This window comes from Elephantulus edwardii, unplaced genomic scaffold (genome assembly GCF_000299155.1).
Source record: "Elephantulus edwardii isolate Elephantulus edwardi_28Jun2011 unplaced genomic scaffold, EleEdw1.0 scaffold00045, whole genome shotgun sequence".
Classification (NCBI taxonomy): Eukaryota; Metazoa; Chordata; class Mammalia; order Macroscelidea; family Macroscelididae; genus Elephantulus; species Elephantulus edwardii.
In genome coordinates, this window is record NW_006399795.1 from 17735925 (window position 1) to 17751461 (window position 15537).

The following is a 15537-nucleotide window of genomic DNA, read 5'->3' on the forward strand; positions in this document are numbered from 1 at the left end:
GTTGTACTATTCTCTCTACCCTCCTCCCAGTTTGTTCTTGTCCAAATGCCACAGTGCTTGTCAAAGCCAGTTCTGATTAATCTTCTTTGTCAGTGTATACTGTTTGTTTTATAAGCCAGTTTATTAGAGCATAATGCTTGGAAAAATTGGAAGCAGAAGTGGCATCCACTTCCTAAACAAAATGCTTCTGGAAACTCGACGAACTTTGAGAAACGGCAATAGTTGTAGAGGGCCTTCAGGCCTTTTGTTCATAGGGTCGCTATGGGTTGTGCTCAACTTGATGGCAATCAACAACAATAGCAATGCTTGTAAAAGTATAGAGGGTCAGCAGAGGATAGGAAGACCCTCAGTGAGATGAACTGACTCAGTGACGACAATAGGCTTAAGCACAGCGGAGACCATGAGCATGGCTTTGAACAACGCTTTGATCTCTTGTATGGAGGGGTCACTGAGTTTTAATTAATTGGACAGCTCTTAAGAAAAACATTATTTGCCTTAATGATGTTCTGCAACCTAGCTCCAACTCCACTTTCCAGGAATATCTTAGAGTGATTGTTTCGGGTATTTGTCTAGTCTTTCAGTCCAGTAAGTCTGACATTTTTTCAGAATTTAAGTTTTCAGCATTTTTCTTCTTTTCTTTCTGGAATTTTCTGTTGTGTCTCTGGTCAGAATAGTCACCAGTGGTAGCCAGCTACCATCTAGTTGTTCTGGTCTCTTCAGGTTAGAAAAGGCTGTGGCTTGAGTGGGCGATTAGTCTCCTGAATTAGTTTCTTCTCTGAGCCTTTGGTTTCCTCTATTCTCTCTTTTGTTTTTACTTTCTTCTAGTCTCTTTTGCTCCATAAAGTAAAAAGATCAGTGGTAGCTTAAATGGCCACTTAGAAGCTCCTAAGACTCTAGATACTGCTCATCAAATTTGAATGTAGAATAGTCAGTTGACTAACCTGTCCCCAAGACTACAGTCTCAAGCCTTTTCAGCCTGTAAACCTATTACATGAGTTGTGTGAATGTTGATTAGGAGGCGTTTGTAACTGCCTCTTCTGTGCTTTGTTGTGTTTGTGGCTGTTTATACAGCTCATATGAATGCATGCACATACATGCCTTTGGATAACTCTGTATGTACATGTGCATTAAAGTCTCTTATGTCCATAACTATTTATAGAATCATATACTTTCTTTCATAACTTTTACGCTTGTTGGAAAGTTGTAGAAGTCGTTTACGGAAATTGTCCTAATGGGTAAGGAGCTGGACTCCCAGCCCAAAGGTTTGAACTCACCAGCTGTTCTGCAGAAGAATGATGGACAATCTCCTCTGAAGCAGTTTACAGCTTCTGAAAACCCACTGGAGAGTCAACTGTGAGTGGGTTCTGACTCGACATTAGTGAGTTTGAGGGGCTTGGGTTCTTTTTTCTCATAGGCGTCTTAGTGTCTTTATTTACCTTGGTTATGCTGTACTGGTATCACCCATATCTGGTCTTTCCTTTTCCTATTACCAGATAGAACAAGTGCTGTACTATCTAGTCCCATTTCCTTTCCCTTCCCTCACTGATAATCATCCAGGAAACTTGTAGATATAGCTGTTTCTGACTTTTTTAAAAAAATGCAGCCTTTGTCTTTTCACCAATGACTAATTTCACTCAAGTGTAATGTTCTCCAAATTTACACATTGTTAGATGTTTCACAAACTTTTTCTAAAAAAAATTTTTAATTGATATTTTAACCAAAGTTTACAGAGGGAGCTCTGGTAGCCTAGTGGCAAGAAGCTGCACAGCAATCCCAGAGATACGTGGTTCAAATCCACCAGATGCTCTGCTGAAGGAGGAGGGGCAGTCTCCTCTTGTACCAGTCAGATCACACACAAAATAATAAATTTTTTTTTAAAGAAAGAAAAGTTTACAGAAAAGTTGGATTTCCATTCATTCATTGTTGCACATTTCCCTCCCTGTCCCCTCCAGCTCACTTTTCCCTTTAAAAAGATTCTTTCATTGTTGCACAATTCCATCCCCATCCCCCAGTCTACTTGGCTATGCACCTCTTATTCTGGACTGTTGTCTTGTAAATAATACCTAATCATATATTTCTTTTAGACAGTTCTTTCCCTCATCTATTTCAATGCAGTGTTCATTGTTTATCCCCTCTTTTCTTAGTTTCTCCCCAACCCCCATGTCAGTCCTATTTTATAACAATGGCATTATGCTGTATTCTTTTGTGACTGAGATATTTCACTCAGTATAATGTCCTCTAGGGTCACCTACATTGTATAATATTTTATGAGTTCCTTGTTTTTCTGTGCTGCATATTATTCCATTGTGTACACCACAGCTTCTCTATCCATTCACTTATTGTTGGGCACTTGGGTTGCTTCCATCTCTTTGCTGTTGTGAACAACGCAGCAATAAGAATGATGTGCATATATCTGCTTGGGTGGCAGTTCTGGTTTCTCTAGGGTATACTCCCAGTAGTGGAATTGCTGGGTCAAATGGCATTTATATTTGCAACTTTTTGAGAAAGCGCCATACTACCTTCCATTGTGGTTGCATCGTTTTACACTCCCACCAACAGTGACTAAAGGTCCAGTTTCTCCACAACCTCACCAACATTTGTTGTTTGGATGTTTCACAAACTCTTCATTATCATTTATGTTGTTTGCCATTGAATTGGAATCAACCTATAGCTAACCCTACAGGTTGTCAGAGGCAGTTAATTGCACAGGAGGAGATCCTCCTGTCGTCCTGTGGAGTAGCTAGTGGATTTGGAATTGCAGCACAACTTCTTACCATGAAGTCACCAGAGCTTCCTTTTCTATTGCACAGTATTTCTACATTGTATTATGTCTGTTCATCAAGAACTCATCTTATATTGGCTGGACATTACTTCTCTCCATTTGTATTGGTTTTTAGTGGGATCCGTCTGCTCTCTTGATGTGTAGCAGTTGCTCCTCTCCATCCCCTCAACCTCAACCCCTCAGAGTCAAGGAGAAGGGAGCAGAGCGCACTGAGTTTCAGTCAGGGCCAGCTCATCCAATGCTGAGAGTGGTTTACTAGCTTGACCCTCAGATTTCTTCCATTTAAAATAACCTTATCAAAACCACTATGAGATACCATCTCACTCCAGTAAGAATAGCAAAATTCAACAGAGCAGCAAACAACAAATGCTGGTGAGGTTGTGGAGAAACTGGGACCCTTAAGTCACTGTTGGTCGGAGTCTGCAACCACTATGGAAGGCAGTATGGCGCTTTGTCAAAAAGTTGCAAATACAAATACCATTTGACCCAGCAGTTCCACTCTGGGAATATACCCTAAAGAAACCAGAACTGCCATTCAAGCAGATATATGTACATCTGTGTTTTTTGCTGCTTTGTTCACAATAGCCAAGAGTTGGAGACAGCCTCGGTGCCCATCAACAAACGAATGCATAGAGAAGCTGTCATATATTCACACAATGGAATACTGCGCTGCATTGAAAAACAAGGAAGTCCTGAAATACTATACAAAATGGGTGACCCTGGAGGACATTATGCTGTGTGAAATATCTAGTCACAAAAGGACAAATAATGCGTAGTGCCACTGTTGTAAAATGGGACTGGACATCAGGGTTGGGAAGAACCTAAGAAAAGAGGAGATAAATAATGTATACTGCATTGAAGTAGATGAGGGAGAGAACTGTTTAAAAGGAATATGTGATTAGATATTATTATTATTATTTTATTTATTTATTTATTTTTTCTTTTTATGTGTGTACCGTTAAATTGGATCTGACTGGTACAGGAGGCGATTGTTCCTCCTTCTTCAGCAGAGCATCTGGTGTTAGATATTATTTTTATGACAAGATTCCAGTAAAAGAATACATAGCAAAGTGGACTGTGGACTTGGGAGAAGGGAATTGTATAACAATGAAAGAATTTTTTCCCCCACAAAGAGATAAGAGAACTGGAGGGGAGAGGTGGGCAGGGAGGAAAATGTGCAACAATGAATGAATGGGGGGGGAATTATATGGGAAGAATATGCTATAAAAAATATGTTGCATTAAAAAAAAAAGATATGTTCAAAGCAAAAAAAAAACCCAAAACACAAAAACTTAAAAATAATTTGAACACTCAGTGTAAAATAGAGGCAAAAGAGAAGAGGATGGGTAGCATTCATGTACTCTAGCGTTACCACCAGCTACATTTGATGTGTTTTTTTACCAGTTCTCAACTCAAACCTGTTTTTACCTAGAGAGGGTCATAGTGGAGATGTAGTTTTATTTCTAACTTCTTCGTTTTCCATTTGATGTTGTATTTAGCTGCTTTTGCTTTAGGATCTTGACTTCTTAGGGCAGACAGCCCCGTCTGCACTCTGAATGTCTTGTGATTTGCTCAGTCAGCAACCTTTGTTATTTTGTTTGATCTGTGTTTTAAGGTCATTATAACAGAAACTTAGAGTAAGACTTAATTTTGAAGAGAATTGCTAGACTATGGGCTTCCTGAGCTTTTTATATGATGGAATATTATGCAGCTCTAAAGAACAGCGTGAACAAAGACCTCTGAAGTTGGCTGAGTGGCATGTTAAGAGAAGAATGGCAGCAGAAAGTGGGTGGGACTGCAGATCCTGACTGGTTACAGCCTCATTTTCTGGGACATCTAACATAGGGTACAAAGTAAATATCCCCAAATGGGAATAATGGCCATTTTTATTTGGAGGATGTTGTGTAGGGTATTCCTCCTTACTTCTTATATCCCTGTTTCCATTGTTAACTTGTTCCATAATCTCTATTTTATGAGAGAGGAAAAATAAGTTGGAATTCAAAGTATTTAGGCCCCTGAGTTTGCCTTTGAATTTTTAAAAAGGAAACAGATGATTCTTGTCTCTTGCAATCCTATTGCCCCCCCCCATGAAAAATGAAAACACAGATACTAAAGAGATTGATTCCCCTTGTAACTGCTAGCCTTTTCGGGCACACACGTCACACACCTAGAGGTGCTGGAGTGCACTGGAGTTATGTACGTAAGTAAGCACAGATGTAGACATATCCTGGTAAACTTGGAGATCTGCCTGGGGAGGTAAATGTTTGTGCTGATCATGGGATAGAGACACAGTCAGGGGTCCGTATGGCAGCATACATTGAAGGAGCCAGTCTTGAGAGGCTGGCTGCAGACAGAGATAGTATAGGTCCTTGTAGTATTGTTTTCCTTGAACTGATGGAGTGTCCCAGCCTCCTGAGTAGAAGCAGCAGCCTCCTGGCATTTCTGGGGACTGCAGTGGACCTTCATTCATGTGCCTCAATCCCCCTGCTCATCTTGCCCTCTCTTACTTTTGGGTCTAGACTTGGAAATGTACACGATTCTTCCTCCATTTCCAACAAGTTTGCCAACGACGGCAGCTTCCTCCAGCAGTTTCTGAAGTTACAGAAGGCACAAACCAGCACAGGTTAGTGGAGCCACCCCGTGATTCTGGTGTCCCCTACCCACCCCCCACCTCCACAGAATGCAAATTCCCAGGTTCCTACTGCACTCACTCCTCCCATTCCAGAGAGGAAACTGAGGCTTAGAAAGACAAGGCCTGAGCACCGAGCATGAGTGCACAGCAAGCCTAAGTGTAGCCAGTCAAAACTGGCACCAGGTGCCCCCCTGAACAAAGCCCCTATGTGTTTGCAGTTGTGTCTCTGGAGGACCATGGCTTGAAGGGGCACAGCTGGTCCCATATAAGCCTGCAATCTCTGGCTAGTGTACCAGGGTCCCCTTTCAGGACAGCACAGGGACCTTGATAGCACCCTGTGGGCAGGTATTGGAGTCTGAAGGGCATGCTGGGACAGGACCAAGCCGTGGGGCTCCTTGTGCAGCTGACCAGTCAGCAGTCACTTTCTGTAAACCACTGAGCCATTGTCAGCTGCTCAGGATAGCTGAGGGAGGGGGCTGTGGGAGCCCACCTCCCTGTGGTGTTTAGGACCATGGTGTGTGTGAAAGTGTGAGTGGCTAAGCAGTATCAGTTAGTGTGACACTGGCAGTCTAAGGAGGCAGTTTCCTCCTGGACTGTGGGTGTGCGTTTTTGTGTCTGAGAGAGCTCTGTATGGTCCTGGGCAGGATGGTTGACCATGACACGTCATGCTTGCTCCGTATCCTTGTTTGTAAAATTAGTGGCATTCTGAGGGTCCTTCCGGGTCACCCTTGGGATATTGGTGACCTTTGGGAGCACATGGCCTCTGGTCCAACAGAAACTTCCTTCTTCTCCAAGATGCACCTCCCAGCTCAACCAGTGCCCCCCCCAGCACACCCACCCCCAGCGTTGTGAGGAGGCCCCTCCTGATCGGCAAGCGAGTAGGCCTGGGCCTGGGTGGCCCACCAGGCCTAGGGAAGACATATTCACACGCCAAGCAGCTTCCGGTGGCCACCCGGCCAAGTGTTTTCCAATCCCCAGATGATGAGGAGGAGGAAGACTATGAGCAGTGGCTTGAGATCAAAGGTAGGTGCAGGGCAGAGACTGAGGTCGGGAGGAAGTTACGCAAGGTCATGCTTTGGGGGAGGGCTTTATGAGAATTGGGCTTGGGGTGAGATAAGGAAGGACTGGTGGGAGCATGTCGGGGAGGGCATTAGCTGGCATAACCGCTGAGCATTGATGGCAGAGCCCCTGACTGAGCCCACACCAGCCACTTTCTGCAGTGTGTGTGAACAGGTGGCTGCATCTCCTGTCCTGGGCAGGGAGGAAGGGAGTGGGTCTGTCTGGGACAAGCAGTAGCTGAGTGATGCCAGGGTCTGAGTAGACTGGACACTGATCTTAGCTGCTGGGCCTCCTGAGACTGACGGAGGTGAGCAGGGACAGGCACAGCCTCCTAAGCTAGAAAAGAGGCTAGAACCAATTTATGATGCTGGCAACTGTGAAAGGAAGATCGTTCCACACGGAATATGAGTTAAACATGTTCTCAGGCTTCCTCTTGGTCCAAGGTGGACACAGCCCCTTGAGGCATGTGGCCCTGATGCCCTCTCTGCCTTTGTGTTCACAATGACTGTATAAATATTCCTATGTTCCTAGTGCTGTGTGCACAGATTGGGCACTGACACCCTGCATTTCACCTTCTTCTCCCCACCCTCTGTCATTGTGGTCCCCAGAAAGAGTGTGCCTGTTGACTGTGGGGTGTGTGAGTTAAGCCCCTGTACTGACAGCCTCCTTAAAGTTTCACCCCCAGAGGGAGTCGAGACTCGCAAAGTCATAGAGAAATTGGCTCGCTTTGTGGCGGAAGGCGGCCCCGAGCTAGAGAAGGTGGCCATGGAGGACTATAAGGACAACCCTGCCTTCTCGTGAGTGTCTGTGGGAGAAGGGTTGGTGCCATTTCCCATTTCTTGGCTTAGCTGCAACCCCATCATGGAGGTTACCAGGGTGAGGGTGTGTTGTGGACACAGAGGTGTTACAGAGATGTACCCCCTGGGTTACATCAAGGTCTTGCTGGCTGACTGTGTGCATGGTGTCCATAGGAGCCAAGTAACAGCCACTCAGACGCTCCTGTGTCAAACCCACTAGGTTTTTGCATGATAAGAACAGCAGAGAGTTCCTCTACTACAGAAAGAAGGTGGCTGAGATGAAGCGGGAGGCACAGAAGGCACAGACAGCCTCTCAGAAAGGTAAGTGGGACACTGGGATGCCTGGGAGGGGAAGGGTGAGCTTTCTAAGAGATGTTTGGGAGACTGCACCTGGAGTGGAATCCTGGCCCCCTTGGGTCCTCACTTCAAGCTAGACTGGCACCACTTTTCCCTTTAGACCCATGGGACACGTGACCCAGAGACCACCTCCCTTCTTGACCAGGCCTGTGGGGTGTTCAGGGAAAGGCACTGTGGATTGCATTCCTGTCCTTTGGTAGTTGTTTAATGAGGACCAGTAAGCATATGCTATGAGCTGAACAGGAAGCTCCGGTGGCCCAGTGGTAAGGAATTGCACTGCCAAGCCAAAGGCTCATGGTTTAGATCCACCAGAGAAGGATGGGCAGTCTCCTCTTGTATGATCTGTGGCCTCTGAAAACCCCCTAGAGGGTCAGCTGTGGGTCAGTTCCAACTTCGGCGCACAACAAGATGGGCTGCGCACTTTGACCACAAGGCAGTCATGTGGCCATGGGATCAAAAACAAGGGAAAACATGCAGCCAGTGGCGTTTGGAATGAGCCCCAGGGTGTCATGATGACCCCTATGAGTCATTAGTTGTGGGCCAAGAGGTGCCCCCGTAGACCACAGGAGCTGGAAGAAGGCTGAATTCTTTGATTGGCACACTGCCCTTTGTCCTGTCCCTCTCCAGAAGAAGTCTGTTCTGTCCCCACTCCGTGACTTCCCTGTCTAGTGTGAATCCTACAGCCCTGGCCCAGAGCTGACCTGCGTGCAGGGCGGGGGTGGAGATGCTGAGCCAATGTTGGCCTCAGGCAGGCAGCACAGTTCCTGAGGAAGGTGGGAGCGGTGTAGGGAGGAGGGCCACCCATGATGTTGAATCCGTGGTAGTCCTGCTGTAGGGGGCGGGACAGCGGGCTGTGGTACTGACCGGTATTGGTCTCATGCAGTAATCTGACTCCCGTTTGCTGTTTTTCTTTGCATTGCTCCTAAGACGAGCCCCTCAAGTTGCCGCGGGGTTCTTAGCGGAAATTAGGCTGTTGGGTGTGGTGCATTGCGCTCAGTACTGACAGCCTGCTTAAAGTTTCACCCCCAGAGGACGAAGAAGCCAAGAACCTTGCAGAAAAGTTGGCCAGGTTCATAGCAGACGGGGGTCCGGAGGTGGAGACCATCGCCCTCCAGAACAACCGAGAAAATCAGGCCTTCAGGTGAGGGGCAGCATGCAGGTTGGGGTGAGGCTGGATATAAAAGGTTGTTTTGGGGTTTGTGGGCAGCCCCAGGCCTGGTGACTCTAGAGCATCATCTATGAAGGGGCCTGAGCAGGGGAGGACATGGTCATTGTGTTCTCAGAGTCCGAGTCAGTGACTGTGGAAGTTGGTCAGAGACAGGTGGGTAATGGGCATGACCAGCAGGAGGGGCGCTGGTAGAGGTAGAACCTGAGGAGGGAGGTCAGGTTAGACAGGTTAGTGGGTGGAATGTGAACACCTGTGTAAGGGTCAGGTGTGCCGGATGTTTGTTCACTAGGGTCAAAAACTTTCACAAAGTCATGGGTGTTTCAGTTTGGGCTCGAGTTTCCCTGTGGTGACTCCTATTGTATGAGTCACCTTTGAGGCCCCCCCCCCCCCCCCCCACGTCTACTTAGGGAGCTCTGGTGGCCTAGTGGTAAGGCGTTGTGCTGCCATGCAGTTCAAGTCTGCCAGCTGCTCTACAGGAGAAAGATGAATAGTCTCCAGTGTGATTTCCTGCCGCTGAAAACCCCCTGGAGGGTTGGCTGTGGGTCAGTTAGAACTCAGTAACAACACTGGTTTCCTCTACCTTGGAACCATTTAACTGTAATTTTATGCAAGTGGGAGACTAGATTGCGTTAGACATTAGCTGCAAAATCTGTTCAGTGAAAGTGGGCAAGGGATTCAGCCAAGATGCTAAGCCCAGCTCCTGCTAGTCATTGACACCAGGACACAGCGCCCTCCCAGGACAGCTCAGATGCTGCAGTCTGGATAGTTGTGTGTTCGGGGTGAGGTCATACGTTCAGAGTGAGGTGGTGCTGTCAGGTTGTGGCCTTGAGTCATGTGCTTCTGTACGGGTACAGTGCGCGGTTGCCATGAAGCGGTGTCGTCAGGAGGGGCCATGTGGTCAGGACAGGGACGAATACTGACAAGGCTTGTCCTCCTCAAGCTGGTCCGTTGCACAATCCTTGGAGAACCTTCCCAGTGTCCTCAGGTCCCGCCTCCCCGTCTCGGAATGCTTTACTTTTCTCTCTTCCTTCTGAGTGTTGAGCTGCCTAGTGCTTGTATCATGACCCAGGGGAGTGCAGAGAAGTGCCTGATGTTTCTCAGTCAGTGGGATAGGGGTCCACGTTTTTCACTTAGGGCTTTTTTCTTCTTTTTCAATCAAGACAAGCACTCTTGCTTTGAGGCGCTCCCTGAGCTAGTTCTTCCGGTGCAGAACTTTCCTCTGCCAGAGCCCTGTTAGTGCCCCTGGTATTGACAAACAACTTGGCATTGTCAAGCTCAACTCATGGTCACCTTGTATATAGCAGCATAACTGCTCCGAGGCTGGTTTGACATCACCAGGCCTAATTTCAAATTTGCCTCTAGATGGATGTAAACCATTCACTTGTTGATTAGCAGGCAAATACAATGGTTTGCACTACCCAGTGACTCCTGGCAAACCCTCTTCCTGTCTTAGTATCTAACATTTCTTATCTCTGAACAGTTCAGCCTTCATCACATCACAGAGGCTGGGAGGGCCTTCTGCCCAGGTGGGAGTCTGGGGCTCGTACCAGTTTCTCAGGGCAGAATGTAATGAGTAGGGTGAGGGCTTCTGCTAAGGCTGAGAATTGAGTCTAGGGCTTCCCCATGGTTCTTGAAGCCTCTGAGTACATCACTTGTTCTTCAGGAAGAACTGGCAGCCACTGAGACCTGTCAGGACAGGTTGTGACATGTGACCCCGAACATGACCTGGTGCCCGGTGGGGCCCAGCTCATGGCCTCTGCTCTTCTTTGCAGCTTTCTGTACGAACCCAACAGCAAAGTGTACAAGTACTACCGCCAGAAGCTGGAGGAGTTCCGGAGAGCCAAGGCCAGCCCCACAGACGTCCCTACAGTCCTTGACCCAGTCTTGAAGCGCCCAAGCCCCGCTGAGACCCCATCAGTGTCCGTGCCCCTTGTCACCATCTGCCCTACCTCATCTACCTCCACCGTGCCCTCTGCCACCCCAGTACCTACCACTGCCCTGGCCACTGCCCAGGGCAAGCCAGCTGCTGCAGTCACCACAAAGAGAAAGCGGAAGAGCCGGTGGGGGCCTGAGGAGGACAAAGTGGAGCTCCCTCCTGCTAAGCTGGTGCAGAGGGACACAGACACTGCCCCCTCGCCACTGTCAGGTAAGTGGTCTCTGTTCTTGCCCCCTCCCACTTAGAAAGACAAACTGGTCAGGTACTTGACCCAAGAGATTGAGCGAGTCATTCTCAGTGATGCTCTAGGTAGCAGGGCCCTGGCTCTGTCAGCCAGCTGACTCTGCTCAGTCTAGGCCCTGAGCACCAGGCACTCTCTAGTTGCTCCAGAGGTCTGGAGCTTGTTCCTTAGCATCTGGGTCACTCACACCTAGGTTTCCGTCACTGACCGAACAGCCTGCTTGGAGCTAAGTTACTCAGGAGTGGTGTTACGTTCTTGTGGGTGGTGCAGCGAGGCTTTTGTCAGGCCCCTAGGGGGCTTCTGCATTCACTCCCTGGCTTTTCTGTAGGAACCCACCTCTGCAGGGACAGTGGTTTCTGCTAAGTCAGGCTGTGATGTCCGCTCTAAATGCTGCCAGCTTCTGCCAAGATTCCAGGAGGTGTCAAGTTAAATGTCAGTTGCCTCCCGATAAGGAACTCATGGACCTGTAGAGCTGAGACACATGTCAGACCCAGTGCATATGCATCTTCACATGTATCTGCTAGTAGGGCTAGTTTCTGGGAGTCACGAGTTCATGTGGACACATGTAACACATACACACTCACATTCACTTGTACTTGGATATGTTTGAACACATTCGAGCCCATGTACTGTCATGATTGTGTGTTAATGTGGACCGAGACACTTACAGACTTGTTCATGTCCACACTTACATGCAGACATTTTTGTCCCCATGCTCTCCCACACCTACTCCTGTGTGCACGTGAGCACTCATACTTGTATTCACATGCATGAGGCTCACACATGGTCACGTGCACAGCTCTCAGCTCTTATGTCTTGACGTGCAGAGCTTTTTGCCCTATCATTCCATGGCTGTGTAGCTGACAGTGAAGCCTCAATCTTATCTCTATCTTGGTGGCCACATTTGCAGCATCAGGGAGCATAGACTCTGAGAGGTTGTTGTGGAAACAAAGTAAAGGATATAGAAGAAGGTACACAGACAGTCCTCAAGTGACAGTGGTGATGGTGACAGCTGGTTGCAGAGCCCTGCTGTGCACCAGACCTGGGTCAGCTGGCATGTTGGAGCTCTACTGGCCTCTTCAGTTCTGCCCCTCAGACCTAGGGCAAGCATGCTGACCATCCTGTGTCCTCTTATCTCCAGTGCAGGACCTCAAGGGGCTTGGCTATGAAAAGGGGAAGCCTGTGGGCCTGGTGGGCGTCACAGAGCTGTCAGATGCCCAGAAGAAGCAGCTGAAGGAACAGCAGGAGGTAAAGCCAGCAACAAGAACAGTGTGGCTCAGCAGAGACAGGAGGGATGGGGGGATAGGGTGGGCTGGGGCAGATATGGTCCACTCTTAAGGCTGTTAGGACAAGCGGCACCTGGGACAGCAAGTGCTCAAGTCACTCCTTGTCACAGTGCATCCCCTGCTCATGGGTCCCTTGTACTGTGTAGAGCCACAGTCAGCAAGGAAGCTGCTTGGACACTGGGTCCCCCCACCCAGCATCCACCCCCATTAGTCCTCTCCAGGCCATGTTTGTGGGCCACACCTGACTGGAACTGCCTCTATCTGGTAGAGAACAGAGTCCTGCTTTGCTCCTGGCAGGTGGTGGTATACTGTGTTGAGATGTAATCCCGTTTTGATGAAGGACCCAGCAGTCCGAGTGACCTCTCTACTAGCCTCTAGCAGGCTGCAGGGCCTGTGGCCCAATGGCTCTGTCCCTTCCACCTCCCCTTGAGGTCAAAGCCCTGCTCTGGGCACTTGGAGGCTCAGCACTCCATGGTCAAGAGGAGCAAGCATGAGACCTCGCTCACCCTGCTCACTGCCCCTCCCCAGATGCAGCAGATGTATGACATGATCATGCAGCACAAGCGAGCCATGCAGGACATGCAGCTGCTGTGGGAGAAGGCTCTGCAGCAGCACCAGCATGGTTATGACAGCGACGAGGAGGTGGACAGCGAGCTGGGCACGTGGGAGCACCAGCTGCGGCGCATGGAGATGGACAAGACTCGGGGTAGGTGGAACTCACTGGGCCAGGTGGGGTGGGGGAGACTTATACAAGGCACACGGTGGGCAGGGCTGGGCAAGGGATCAACAACATGCCTACCAGGTGGGCAGGGCAGGGCCAGGGTAAAAGTCTCCCTTGGGCAGCGAGGCAGTTCGTTTGGGTCCAAACCCCATACACACCCTGGCTGGAAGCCTCAGCCTCCTCTGGGTGACATCTGAGCAGGCAGGGAGTTCTGCTGTGTTGGTTGTGACCTATGTGCTAACTGTGGGCTCTTGCCCACGTACCTGTCTTTACTACTGCTTCTCTTGCCAGAATGGGCCGAACAGCTAACTAAGATGGGCCGAGGCAAGCACTTCATCGGGGACTTCCTGCCTCCAGATGAACTGGAGAAGTTCATGGAGACCTTTAAGGCCTTGAAGGTAAGGGAATGCTGTGCTTCCATAGCAGCTCCCACCTGTGAGTGGAACCCTCTGGAGCTTGTGTGTTTGTCCCCAGTAGTGGGTGAGCCTGGGAGCTTGATATTGTCCTGTCTCCTCTCCCAGCAAGGGGTCAGCCTATAAACTTGCTATTGCCATTCTCCCTTCCTAGCCTCCGGGAGCTCAGTGGTCAGGCACTCTGCCCCCTGGGCTCAGGAGAATGACCTTGGGTGGGAGAAAGATGGGTACTGTCCCCGTGAGTGGAGCCAGAAGTGCAGAGGCATCCAAGCAAGGCTCAGGTGTGTTGATTGGTTCCTCTGCTCTGCAGGAGGGCCGTGAGCCTGACTACTCTGAGTACAAGGAGTTCAAGCTAACGGTGGAGAACATCGGGTACCAGATGCTGATGAAGATGGGCTGGAAGGAAGGCGAAGGCCTGGGTTCTGAGGGCCAGGGCATCAAGAACCCCGTCAGCAAGTGAGTGTGGGCCGCCACGGCTCAGGGGCCCGGGCATCCAGGACCCTGTCAGCAAGTCAGTGCACAGTGGGGCAGAGGTCCAGGGATCTGCTGTGTGTGAATGCTGGCCTAGTACCCAGGACCAGCTGCCTACTTGTTCCCTAACCCCACACCGATCCCTTTTGTCCTTGAGTGAAGTGATGGCATCCTTCTACTGTATACATTGTCAAAATGAAGTACAGTGCCCTCACTCCAGGACATGTTCTGCCCTTTTCCTCTGTCCATTCAGATCATGTGTCCACAGGGAGCTCAGTCCCCAAAGAGGGCATTGCCCTCTCAGCCTGACTGAGGCATCTTTTTTTTTTTTACTCACCAGGGAAACGGGGGGAGCAAGGTAGTCTCAGGGTGAGGGGCAAGTGAGAAACACCCCCCTTTGTCTTTAAATATCTGACCACTCTTTGTGGAACACCTCAGCCATTCCTAGCTCAGCACCCTGGTGACTGTCTCTGTGCAGATGGCACGTCCTCACAGTGGGTCCTTGTCAGGGAGTCTGTTGGCCCCATAGGCCCCGTCTTCACGCCTGCTCCCTCTCACACAGGGGCACCACTGCTGTGGATGGTGCTGGCTTTGGCATCGACCGGCCAGCTGAGCTTTCTAAAGAGGACGATGAGTATGAAGCTTTCCGCAAGAGGATGATGCTGGCCTACAGGTTCCGGCCCAACCCCCTGGTGAGCACCCTGGTCCTCTCCTATCACTTCGGGGAGGGGAGACTATTAGCTTGGGGCCCTGTGAGGGTGGAGCTTTGGTGACTTTGCTTTTTCCAGCCCAGGAGGCCAGGCCCCTGATGGATTCCACTCCTGTCCTCTTATAGATAGAGGTCTCAGACCTTTTCCTTTCCAAAGCCCTCCCTCCCTCTCTCCTGTCCCATCCTGAGGATATGCCCTCAGAAGGTTCCAGATGGAAGCAACTGCCATTTGACTTCAACGTTAATTCTACCTTGTTTTTCATCTCCAGAACAACCCCCGGCGGCCTTATTACTGAATTTTCGCCAGTATTCACACTACTTCCTGAAGGACTGTGCTGGACCCTGGAACCTTCCAGCCAATGTGTTTGCCCATTGCAAGTGTTGTGCTGAGTATTAAAGTCCCAGTACACACCTGCCATGGGGCAGGAGCTGCCATTCACCACAGTCCCCTCGTCCCCGGGCCAGGCCTGCCGTCCACTCAGACCCTCTGTTCCTCCGCTATGAAGGCCAGGCCTGCTGTTCACCACAGTCGTGTGTTCCAAGGGCCAGGCCTTCCATCCATCACCCTCCTGTTCTTAGCCTAGTCCCGTCCTCCATCCACTTCAACCCTCCTGTTCTTAAGCTGTTGCCCTGGGGCCTGACAGGAGACCAGCTAGCTGGGATATGTTCTGAAGATGTCCCAGTATCCTAGGAGTCCAGGCACATCCAGCCTCATACCTGCCCATGGAAGCACCACTTGCTGTTCAGCCCTGGTGGCATTTATGAGGCTATTTAGAGCTCCCTGTCTTCCTGCAGAGGGGGACGGGATAGAACAAGGCTGTTGTCTGTGAGGTAAACTTGGGTCAGGCGAGGCTGTTGGGGCAGGGCCCAGCCTTCCCGCAAACCCTGTATAATGGGCTGCCCTGGAGATGGGAACTCCTGGTGCACACCTGTTCCTGCTGCCCATGTCGTCAGATTCCTATTGG

The 15537-nt window shown here is 49.6% G+C and overlaps 1 protein-coding gene across 1 annotated transcript in view; it reads left to right on the top strand.

Annotated features, from left to right (window-relative positions):
* The window catches only part of SUGP1 (SURP and G patch domain containing 1), a 22833-nt gene extending 7965 nt beyond the window's left edge, over positions 1-14868 (top strand). Inside the window, exons 3-14 of the mRNA XM_006885861.1 lie at positions 5302-5405; positions 6210-6437; positions 7147-7270; positions 7491-7591; positions 8645-8768; positions 10568-10941; positions 12114-12220; positions 12787-12964; positions 13271-13377; positions 13703-13848; positions 14426-14555; positions 14842-14868. Coding sequence (XP_006885923.1) covers positions 5302-5405; positions 6210-6437; positions 7147-7270; positions 7491-7591; positions 8645-8768; positions 10568-10941; positions 12114-12220; positions 12787-12964; positions 13271-13377; positions 13703-13848; positions 14426-14555; positions 14842-14868 — 1750 coding nt within the window. The remainder of the gene's footprint in view (positions 1-5301; positions 5406-6209; positions 6438-7146; positions 7271-7490; positions 7592-8644; positions 8769-10567; positions 10942-12113; positions 12221-12786; positions 12965-13270; positions 13378-13702; positions 13849-14425; positions 14556-14841) is intronic.
* Positions 14869-15537: the final 669 nt, after the last annotated feature.